Source organism: Anthonomus grandis, chromosome 13 (genome assembly GCF_022605725.1).
Source record: "Anthonomus grandis grandis chromosome 13, icAntGran1.3, whole genome shotgun sequence".
Classification (NCBI taxonomy): Eukaryota; Metazoa; Arthropoda; class Insecta; order Coleoptera; family Curculionidae; genus Anthonomus; species Anthonomus grandis.
The window spans coordinates 16,487,253-16,499,701 of record NC_065558.1 but is presented as its reverse complement, the minus strand read 5'-3'; the positions used below and the strand labels follow the sequence as shown (position 1 = coordinate 16,499,701).

Sequence of the window (12,449 nt, the reverse complement as noted above, 5' to 3'; positions counted from 1 at the left end):
ATATGTATATTGTTTTTAAATATGTTTCTATAGATTAATACTTCTTTTTGGTATGTTTCCTATGGCGTAAACAAGAAGATTAGAGGGAGGACAGATATCTTGCCTGTGCTGGATAAGCCAAATCCTGTAAGGCAAATTCGCTACCTCCACAATGGTATTCTCGAACTAGGATTTGCGCAGTAGCGTAATGCGCAACGTCCGCCTGGCAAATGTAAATTAAAATCAACACCTAAGCAAGCGCGAAACATGTTCAAACTCACTCCAAGAAGACAAAATTTGTCTTCCTGTCTACAAATTTTCAAGGAAAAATAACACAATGTTAATTTTGTGTCTATGAGTAAGACTAAAGAAAAAGATTCCTCATTTATCTACAATCTAGTAAATTTTTTAGTAGAAAATTCTACACCCAATTTGGTAGAATTTGTAGTAAAAAAATATGATACACTCTAGTGGATTTCCAAATTTATGGCTGGCAACACTGCACTTGTCACTGTCAACGTCAGCCAGACTTCTGGAACATTCCAAGTTCCATTGATTCCAAAAAGTTTATTGTTTATATTTATGTCAATATTTTATTGTTTACTTATTTGGAAAGATGGAAGAATCAATTTGTAGGATATGCTTATCGAATTCGGGCGAGTTCCAACACGTATTTACTTCAATACATTTAGATTTTGAGGGAATTAACACTAGGATGCACCTCTCTGAAATCATTTGCTCTTTTGCACAAGTACAGGTAGGTATTTTTACATTAAAATCCATGGATTCAAAGGTAAATCAACAAAAAATACATCAATATTATCTTTGGTTTTATTATTTCTGCTTGTTATCAACCTCAGCCGAAGGACAATCAAAACCAAGTCTTTTTATTTGGCCCTTGAAAATATTAGTTAAATATATTTCAGCTTAATCCTAATCTAAACTATTATATTGATTATCACAGGAGAATATATAAAAATAGAGGGAGAATTCCTATTTTTCCAAGTTCCCTCAGGTTTACTTTACGCTACTTAGACTCCTCAATACAATTGCTATATCCTTGTCTCTATACTTTTTATTTATTTATCCCATTATTAACTTTTACAAGGCATAGCTAGATAAGTTTTGTCAGGTGCATATGTAGATAAAGATTAATCACATCTTATTGATACAATCATAGGTGGAAAGCTATAAAAGTATAGACATTGCAGATATCTCAAAAAAGAAAAAAAATCCTAACATAAATTATATAGAAGATCAAAATCCTTGAAATACTTACCAAGATTCACCTTAGTGTGTTGATAAAACATTTTATTCATCTTAATGATTGCCAGGCTGCATAAAAATAACCTGTAGTGAATGAAATTGTAATTTAGTAATGACACTATTTCAGTTTATGCCTAAAATCTGGAATAAAAACTGTTGTCCTAATATTATAATATTAAGAATATAATTAAATATTTTAGTTGGAAGTATTTTGTGTGGGGAAGGAGGGGACTGCTTTTTCCACATATTGGTTTAAGTTTTTGGGCAAATTACAATTTTATTCATTGTATATTGTAACCCAATTGATGTAGCCCCATAAGAAAGTAAAATGTGAATGGTAAAAAGATCAGCTTGTCGCAGATGCCATCAACACTGTACTGATATATTTCCTGGGATATATTAGATAGGGTTGCCAGATTTTAAAAATTGAAAAGCGGGAGGTGGATAGTGCCTTTGAGGGGAAAATAAATAGAGGCGCAGGAAAATTTTTTTGGGATTTCACACCTTAATTATGCCACACTTTGGCATAAAAAGCATGAGAATATTATAGATAATAAAACACAACTTAGAAAACTTAACATAAAGATAATTTTTTTTGGCAACTATTTACCAAGTCTTGGCCACATTTTTCCAGGATAAAACAAATAAGTCAAAACAAATAACAACATAAAAAAAATTATTTTTAAAACCTTAAACTAAACAGAAAAATACCTATACTAAATACAAAATTTATTTATGTAATTGCAAAAATAAAATATCACTAAACTCTAAACACACTAAAGGTTATTAATATTTTTGGCTAGATTTAACCTTTTTTATAATATGTGAACTATCCTTTTTTAAAAATTTAGCAGATTCTTGGCAAGATTGGGTGTAATTATGTTTGACCATTAATTCGGTTTCTAATGTTTTTATTTCCAGTCGGTTTCTCTCTTTTCTCCATGCCAAACCCATTAAATTAAAAATTCTTTCGCTCATGGCGTTTGAATGCGGAAGGGAGAAAACTAATGAGCAAATTTTAAAAAAATTGGGGGCATTACTTTTTTTGAAATAGGCTACCCATTGCTGATCTGCAGTTAGCTCATGAAAATTTCCTGAAAATGTTTCTATAAAATCTAGTAAGGTAACATATTCATCAAAAAGTAAATCTTTATTAACTTCGATACGGAAATCTTCGCAAATTTTCAAAAAGTTATTCATATTTGGCTTGTTTTGCAAAGCCATTGCACTAAGTGATTTAAACTTATTATCGTCACCAAAGTTATACCTACAAATTAATTTAAATACATTTTTAACTACTTTAGTTGTTAAGTTAAGTTAATAGTTTATAAAAAATATTTACCATTTCTCCAAGTAGTTTATAATTCTCTCCAAAAATACACCTGCTTCTCGTTTAAACATGGTAACTTTCGTGTGATCATTGCACTTTCTTAATAGAGAAAGCTCTATGGATCCATAAAATTGTTGTTCCTTTTTTAATTTTAATGAGCACCTCAGTGATTGCATAATATTAAATAATTCTATTGATAACGTTTTTTCAGATTCTAACTTAGTTATTGTATTGTGCATCGAATTTCCGATATTCAGTAATAAACCTACAATTAAAAAAAAATGTGTAGCTTAGAAGAACAATACTATTTTATATAAAGATCTTTATCATAGAAACAACACTCAAACATTTTCACCAGCAAAAGATTAATACCTTGACACACAAACCTGGAAAAAACGTTAAAATAACAAATTTTATGACGTTGAAATAATTAATATGTGCTTACCTAAATAAGCTTCAGCAAGCTCATCTTCAAAAAAAGTTTCCAGTAATGGCGGGGATCGTTCTTGCGATTGAAAATATGATTTAACGGGACTAAAATGTTTTAAAAGACGTTCAGTGGCAGGAATTAAAGAAAGCCATCTTGTTGGAACGGGTCTTAATAAATCAGACCATTCTTCTTCACAAAAAATGAAAAATTCTTTTAATTCATGCACCTTTTTTGTGCTACTACTAAATTCATTGTAACACTTAATAACTAAAGATTCAACATCATACTTAAGTGCTACTTGCCCGTGCTTCCCGGCATTATGTATGATATGGCAAACACATCCAACAGGAATAATATTTTGATTTAATTTGTTGAGTTCAGTAATAACACTTTGCTTTTTGCCGAAGTTTACGGAAGTTTGCGCAATAAGCCGTAACGTTTAAAATATTTAAGTTAGCTTCTGTCAAACTTTCGACCAAACTTTTGGTCAATATCTTCTGAATTTTCTGAGGTGGCCGAATAAAATTTCAACAATTTTGTGCAAACACCAACGTCCTTTTTAAAATATCTAATAACAAGGGGAAATGTTTTAACACTCCCTTTATTTGACGAATCAGTTGCTATGCAGAATGGCTGATTATTGGCTAAGTCATTTAAAATAATATGTTTAGATTCTGGGCCAAGAATGTTTGTAACAATTTTTGTTGCTTTGGTTCTACCGCAGGAATAACGTTCGGCAATTTTTGAGTCTTGAAAAATCGTTTTAAATATTTTTCCCGCACAATCAGTTGATAAATAACTATGAGCATGTTTGATAGAGTGAAAAACGAAAGCACATTCTGCTTGAGCGGTTAAATCCAAGTCTAAATTGTTTTTTGAAAAAAAAATTATCAATTTTTTTTTCTTGTGAACCTTTAGCCGAATTTTTCTTGTGTTTTTCTGTTTTCATGTGTTTAATTATATCGTTTTCTCCGCCGTGATTTATTGTAAATTGTGATTCACAAATCGTACATTTAGCTTGTAAAATATCTTTTCCCTTAACAATCCAAGAATAAGTTTGGCTCCATTCATTATTAAACTTTACATTCCATTTAGTTTTTTTAACAGAAGGTCCAGCCTCCTCTTGATTTGGGTTATTTGTCTCAAATATCGGAAATTTTTTTTCTTGTTCATCATCATCTTGGTCAACACTTATTTGCCCAACCCAATCAATCTCATCACTTGAATCACTACTGCTAGAAAGATCCATATTATGAACCTCAAGAAAACACAACTAATAGAAAGGACGTCGGTAAAATCCATACGTAGGATGGCGATAGCCACGCAAAAATAAAATCCTGACCCGAACGACGCCTCGCTGTCGTTTTGTTTTAGTTCCTAGTCCGGGGGAGGGTTGGCAACCCTAATATTAGATTGACTTAGATCTTTTATTGAGTTCCTTTGATGATAATAGAAAACATCTGCAAATAAGAATATTGAAGCTGACACAAAACTCTTTTTTTTTACTCTTACTATATCTTACTTATCATACCCACACCCTACAGTGAGGTTGAGAATAAACTTGTCGAGAATCTTTTGACTCAGATATTTGGGGATTATATATAAAATTAATGGTGATTAATTCACCTTTAAATTCTTCAAAAAAAAAATTTAGTGCATATTTTTAAAGTACCTGTGTTTTAAATCAGATGATTTGACCATCAGTTACTTCTTGAACAACTTAACTTATATATCTTACTATGCCAACTTAAGCAATCAGTTGTTTTTTGTTCCTATTATACAAGAATAGAATTGATCACTTGAGCTGGCAACTACTTATTTCTTGTATAACCTAGAAATGTTGGTAACACTATTTACAACTATTTAGTTTCTAAGATTTAGATTTAATAGATCTGAAATAATGTTAATGTTTATGTAATATAAAATATTTAGTTTAGTTAAGTCTTTGTTTTAAGTTGATATTAGATAAACTAATTCTAGATATTAATAATAGACTATGTGTTGTTATTACTAATACAAAGATCTTACACTATTAGTTTTAGTTTGGTATTCCTTTGGGGTTTTCATTTTGTTTTGGGTGCCTCTAGGATAGAGTGTTCTTTTAGTCATACAATTATTAAATAGAATATTATAATTACTATATTCAAATCCTAGTTTTCTATTAGAACTCTTACAAATTTTTTATGATATATTACATTATTTCAGCTTTTACTTGTAGATTACATTAGGGGATGGCCTCCCAGAAAAAATCTGTGCCTCATGTATAGAAACATCATTAAAAATGTATCATTTCAAAATTCTTTGTGAAGTAAATGATAAGAAATTAAGACTGAAGACTGAAACAACTATTTATAAAAGTGAGATACTTGACAAACCCCCTGATAATAAACCTGCTTTGGAAGAAAATAATGAACCAGAACCTGATGCATTGTCACCTTTTTGTAATGCATCTTTTAGCAATGATGAATTTGATGATGATGAGGTTTTGAAAGGGGAGGGTAAGTTATGTAAGTTTTTATTGAAAATATTTTAACAAGCACTCTTTGTAGAGTTGTTTAAGATAATTAAACTAGAAAAATCCAAGGATTTTTTATGTGAAATATGCCAAAAACGTTTTACCAGAGAAGATTTACTTTTAAGACATAAAATCGCTCATGCCTCAAAGTTACCTGATTTTGAAGATTCAGACTCCTCTGATGTGAAATCTGAAAAAAGTTTTATACCTGATGAGGGATTTAAATGCTCAGTTTGTGATTTCAAAACTTTGGAAGATTTTATAATGGATAAGCATTATGTTGAAAAACACTCAGAGAGTAATCAGGACACTATAACTTGTAAATTGTGCCAAAAAGTGTTGGAAAATGAAAACAGCTTTAGAAAACATATTAAAAGACACTGTCAGAACAAAAGGTGAGGGTAAGCATTTATTTTAATATTTTGTTTATTATTTAATTTATCAGTTTAAAATTTGAATATGCAGTTGTGATTAATAGACACAGGGATAAGAATTACCATGTTAATATTTTTACAATTTGGACAATATTTATTTACTTATTTAACAAAGACATAATTTTGGTTTCTCTTGAAATCTGTAAGTTCATAAAAATATCCTGGAAATGAAAAAAAAAATTTTTCATTTCATGTATGTTGCTTTGAATCATGGCTGGAGATATAAAAAAGTTATTGAACATTGAGTTGGACATTTAGAATGTTAAAAAACACTTTCAGCAAACTGTCAAAAAATAATCGATTGATGGTGGAATGATTGTCCTAGCCTGTATGGCTAAAAACGCACTTTTATTACTTCTATCGATATTCAAAAACAGCTTGTTCCAGAAATACCAAGAGAAAGGCCAACATCTTATCTCACCACTTGAATTTCTTTTGTCGAATTGTAGAGATATTTCTTTTTAAAATATAGTCCAATGATCTGGTGTACTACAAAGGGCAAATTTATCGAGACGATTATTAGACGATCTTTATTATTTCTTTTGGTTGTTAACCCTGGAATGCTACACTTATTTCCGACTCTGCATCTGCTATACAGGGGTACAACCGTATCCCAAATAAAACACGTCGTATTTTAGAAAAACGAAAAATTTATTCACTTATAGAAAAATAATAACTTAAACCGAGTCTCTAAGAACACTTTTAACGCACATCCATAATAAAATGTTTATGCGGCACACACTGAGCATATTTTTTTTTGATGTTACAAACATCATGAAGTGGTTATCTTGAGGACCCTACATATAGGTTCACGGAGTTCGCGCCTCAAAGTTGGAGCTTCCAAACGACTCATCATGTGCCGACCAGGTCAAGGGCAAGCTTCTTGAGGTATTCTCTCCTGTGCTTTACAATTTCTTTATTCACTTCACCAGAGCCACACAAAAGAATCATTGAATTATATCCCAGAATATCCAATAAATTATAAAACATACATAATGGCCAGCGACGTGTTTTTCTACCAGTAGAATGAGTGTGGCACAACTGGTCTAAAGTATCCACTCCTTCTTTTGTAGAATTATAAAATTGAAAAACTTCTGGTAACTTGGTCGTAAATGGTCATCACCTTTTTCGTGCATTGTCGAAAGCATAATTACTGCTTTTTTAGCACTCTTGGGTGGACAGTATGATAACAGTGTCAGATGTCCACTGTAGCAAAATATGGCAGAATTCTGATTCCTTTCTTTGAGTTCCAAAAACGACTCAGGAATTTCTTTTTTATTTCTTCTCACAGTACCAGCAATGGTAATTTTCCTCTCCAAAAGATGTTTCGCGGTCTCAATAGTCTAGGTCTCAGAAGTAAACCAGTTATTCATGGTCAAGTTCCTATTTGTTCCTTGGACAGAACTGGTTAGCTTATTCAGTAATACTGAGCTACAGGAACATCAGTTGGTGTGGAACCTTTTCCTATATAAATTTCAGCATCAAGTGCAAAAGCTGTTTTGGCATCACAGGACAACACAATTTTGATTCCGTATTTATTGGGCTTTGAAGGGATGTACATTTTAAAAGGACATCGCCCTCTAAAACCAACCAATTGTTCATCAATTGTAATATATTCTGAAGGAGTATATAGGTTTTTCATTTTAATGCTTGACCTCTCAAATACCTCTCGAAAAGCTGCAAGCTTATCAGTTTCTTTTCTTTCAGCTCTGGACTGCTTATCATCAAAGCGAAGAGAGTTTATCAAAAACCTGAAGCGTGCCTCGGGCATGCAATATTGGAATTCCTGTGTCTTTATCAAACAGTTCCTTGGTCAAAACTCCGGCCATTTTCATAACACCGGCATAATAAAATAGCCCGAAAAGTGCTTGGAGTTCAAGGCTGTTTGTATCCTTAGTCCAAGAGGGTCTCTTACCTACTGGCGTAATAACAGGTGCATCAGTATCTTGGTCATCGTTCTTATTTGAATATTTCAATCCTTGAACTTGGATCTCGTTATAAGTATATTGGGTAATTTTATCGAGATTTCTTGAGTGAAACATAATTTCCAAGCTTCAGTTCCCGATGTTATATGTTTTGCTTCGTTTTTGTTTCCAGGTAAATGCAAAACCAGATTTCGTTTTGGTGTACGATGAATTGCGCCTTTCTTACCTGACCACATAAACCCATTTTTACCCCTTAATTTGGTAGGCACTGGTAAAATTTCCACCATATCTCTGTTGATCGCCTGTATTTCTGCCAATGGTATATTGTTATCTTCCGAATCTGTATCAGATGGAAAGGTATCCTGAGTCTGTTCTAGTGCAATAAAAGAATTTGATTGAAGATTGATTTGATTGCCGCGTATTTCATCCTCTTCTGGCTCCTCTCTAAAATCAGGTATAACGGCATCTTCCTGCTCGCTGTCATTCGAAAAACTGTCTGAATCAGATTCATAGAGAATGCGATAAATTTCTCCGACATCTTCAGGCTTTGTTAGGTCGAAGAACTTTTTCTGCCCAGCCATTATTCGTGCAGCCTAACAAAGAAAATCAATAATAACTTAAAAATCAAAGAAAAATATAATAACTTAAAAAAAAACTAAAATATTTTATAAGTATTATAGACATATTTTTCAAAAAAAAAGATACTTACTCATATAATAATAATCACCAAAATCTACGGAGAAGCGAAATAATCACAGAGTATATTTAACCTAAACTGCTACACTGGGGTACGCGCTAACCCCAAATATCACAAATCTCGAAAAGAAAAAACCGTGTGCCAATGTCAATTGTCGCACGCGAACTGACTTGCCGCGTCTTGAAACTAATAAGACGTCGGCGTTCGTTCCCCCGCCCACTTCCATTTAACTTGAGATATGATTAATGATGGGGTACAAATGTACCCCAAGTAGCATTCCAGGGTTAATAATGTAGAAAATAATGTTGGTTTTAAAAAATGACTCATATTTGCTAATGATTAATCATTGTTTTATGTAATAAAAGAATAAAATTTATTACAAAAGGATCTAAATTATTTTTTTCAGAAAATATAAATCTTAACCTAATATTCCAAAGTATGTTGTCTGACTTTCTTACAGGAACAAAAATTTTTGGGTATGAAGTGTTATATCATATAGGGAATAGTGTTTTAGAAAGGTCCTGGAATCAAATTAAACTCTAATAGCATAATAACATTACAAAGAGTCGAATGAAAAGTTGAAAATATTGATATTCATAATGACACCATTGTAAACACTAAAAATCACTTTCCTGATCGGTCTGAATAATATTTCTATTTTGGCCCTATAATTTATGTAGTGGCAGCTTGCAACTGTATCAAACTCTCTTGCCTTTGATTATTCCAAAACTTCAATGTTTTATTTGAGTCCCTCAATATGCAAAGTAAATGTGTTCAAAAGAAGCAACAACCAATTTCTTGTAGTATACTTGGTCTTCCTAGAAATACTGATATTTTTATGTAAATGAAGGAATAATACTGTTGTAAATAAATTTATCCTTGAAAAACTTTGATTTAGAGTAGGCAGTATTTATAGTGCACCATGTAGAGGTAGGTTTATACAACAATTCAGCAGAAAGAGATTATATTTTGTGATGTCTCCACTAGCACTTAGTCATTTCCAAACTAAACTAAAAGGAGCTTTACATCAATGTAAATTGTAGAGAATTTTTTTAAAAGCTTGATCATTTTTTAATCTATCATCATCATCATTTAATCTAACATTTGAACTAGGTAGTAGATGTGAAATGGCCAAGAGTAAACAAATTATCCTAAATATACAACAATTACTTTAAAAGTTTTTGGAATGTTTTTCATGGCGCAGATTTATTCATATAATAGAAATCGATGGCACCCTTGTCCAAGATATATAGAAAATAATCATGAGGGGTTGTATGGTACCAAGCAAAACTGTGAAAAAACAGTTCAGCAATAATCATGTAACATTAATGGAAAGGTACTTTATCCCTGAATTTAAATCCCCAATTGAAAATCTTTGGATCTATTAGGTAGTCCTATGTTATTACTTATACTACTTTTATGGTTGGAATCTCTGGTGTGATACTCATATCAATGCCACATAAATGTAGGCATATGCATAACATATATTTATAATTTTTATTAATTTATACTAGAGATATAATTTCTGTAAAATAAACATAATTTGGTTGGAGTGTAAAAAAATAAATTAGGCACAATTGTAAGTATAATATAAATGCCAATTAGTTCAACTGCTACGAAATTGTATTGATTTCTAATGAGTATCAAGTGCAAAAATCTCATCTAATTGTCATATATACTAAACCTAGTCTTCAACTCTTCATATAGGGCCCAAAGAATTCTAATAATTTTTATCTCTAACAAAATTTCTAAAAACACTAGCTGTTATAAAAATGGTTAGATATTAGTTAGAAAATCCAATATAAAAACATTTAAAAAAATTATGTTATTTCAGTAAAAGTCAAAAGTTCTCATGTCCACACTGTCACATGGCTTACTCAAAAAAGGGTAACTTAGACAACCACATAGAGTGCCACAAAAGATCAAATACCTTATCACAAGAACCTGCAGATGCAAGTGACGGAGAATTTGCTTGTGACCACTGCAACAAAGTGTTTAAATCTAAAAAACATATTCTGGCACATCTAAGTAGGGTTAGTGAGAGGAAAAAGGCACATTTTGGTTCCAGAAAACCCCATATTTGTGATATTTGTTTTAAAGGTAATGATTGTTCTAAAGTTACGGTAAACACATCTGTTAATGCAATCAGTAAAAAATCTGAGAACCCCAGTTCTTTGATAGCTGGGTTTACCTGATTTGCTTTTTTTTGACTTATCACTTTATACAATCATATTGTTTATAGCTTTTAACCAAATCTCAAACCTAAAAGACCACTTGCGCACCCACAACGGAGAAAAACCATTTCTCTGTCCCACTTGTGGTAAAGGGTTCAACCAATTGGGAAACTTACGACAGCATCAAGTGCGCCACAGCGGGGTAAAATCGCACATTTGCTCCACCTGTAACCACGGTTTCGCCAGTAAGGGCGAACTAGACGCCCATTTAAGAAAACACACAGGGGCGCGTCCGTTTGTATGTGATGTTTGCGGAAACGGGTTCACCACCTCCTCCTCACTAACCAAACACAAACGTATCCATTCGGGCGAAAAACCGTACGAGTGCGACTATTGCAAAATGAAATTTTCTCGGTCCGGGATTTTGAGTCGACATCGCCGTATACACACCGGAGAGAAACCGTACGTGTGCGAAGTATGCAAAAAGGCGTTCACGCAATCGAACGATCTGAATTCGCACGTGCGAATTCATACGGGTGAAAAGCCTTACGCGTGCGATAAGTGCGGTCAACGGTTTAGACAAAATTCCGCTTTGAGGACACACAGAAAGACACATTCGCAAGAGCCCAGATGTAGGAAGGAACGACAACCGCGACCTCCTCTTTTCGTCGAGGAGGAGGAGAATATTTTGATGGTCAACTTTGAGGAGGGAATCGCGCCTCATTCAGTATTTGCTGCCATGTAATTTTCAGTTAATAAATTATTTATTTTAGATATGTTTTTACTTTTAATAAATGCATTAGTTTTATCCCAACAATTTTCTGAAAAAAAAATGTAACTAGAGCCCAAATACGGGGTTTTTGGATCTGTTCTATTTCTACAACAGATGAAAACGACAAATTCAGCACAATTTAATTATTACACAATTATCAGCGGCAACGTCGCTTTTGTACCATGCCGCTTACGGTTTTTTGATGTTATATAAATAACCACCACCCGCGTAGTGCCTTTGAGTGAGTCGCCTCTGTCTCGTCTCCGCCCAGTCGTAAGGTGGAAGACACGCTCGCAGCTAATCAAATTTGAACTTGGTTGTTTTCTCTTCAATTACATTGATTTTACAATAAAAAACTGCTGCAGAAATTAAAGACGGTTGAGTGAAGCTGTAATAGGCCTCCATGGTGGAGCAGTTCATTCTTAAAATTGTAAGTAAGGTCTCTCATTCCAGAGGAGAGCGCTACAAGTGGTTGGGGCAGAAGAATCCTACCCATCAAGATCTAAATCTTAGCTCCCTCAACCCCTTCTCACAAAGTGGAGTGATCACAGTTTTAAAGGAAATGAAAAATCAACACACGGTCTTGTCGTCATTCTCTTTTTGTCGAGGAGATACATGATCAAGGCGACAGTAATTTCGAAGTTGAATACCAGAACCGCATTACACGAAAAAATAATCCAGCTAAATCCATCCTAGTTCAATTTACGATCTGGATTACAGATAACATTTTCTAATCTTTCACCAGGGTTCGTAAATATATTTTGTGAAGATTGCTTAAGATAATATCCATCCATCAAGATTATTTATGTTTCTTTCTGGCTTGGCGGTTCCTTTTCCAATTTTTCCCTATTAAGTAACATTGATTTAAAAATGCATATAGAACCCGTCTTATATGTACCTATCAGCTACAAGCCGTATCATTTGTCG

General features: G+C 32.9%; 1 protein-coding gene across 2 annotated transcripts; it reads left to right on the top strand.

Annotated features, from left to right (window-relative positions):
• Window positions 1-469: 469 nt before the first annotated feature.
• LOC126743991 (zinc finger protein 239-like) lies at window positions 470-11,522 on the top strand. Of its 2 annotated transcripts, none has more exons than XM_050451294.1 (5): window positions 470-736; window positions 5,224-5,503; window positions 5,555-5,921; window positions 10,411-10,676; window positions 10,819-11,522. In XM_050451294.1, exons 4-5 carry the CDS (start codon window positions 10,445-10,447, stop codon window positions 11,493-11,495), a joined length of 909 nt encoding a protein of 302 aa, XP_050307251.1. In that variant the 5' UTR covers window positions 470-736; window positions 5,224-5,503; window positions 5,555-5,921; window positions 10,411-10,444; the 3' UTR covers window positions 11,496-11,522. The 2 variants fall into 2 exon arrangements, with proteins under 2 accessions (XP_050307251.1, XP_050307250.1); XM_050451293.1 differs by having other exon boundaries at window positions 474-736; window positions 5,555-5,915.
• Window positions 11,523-12,449: the final 927 nt, after the last annotated feature.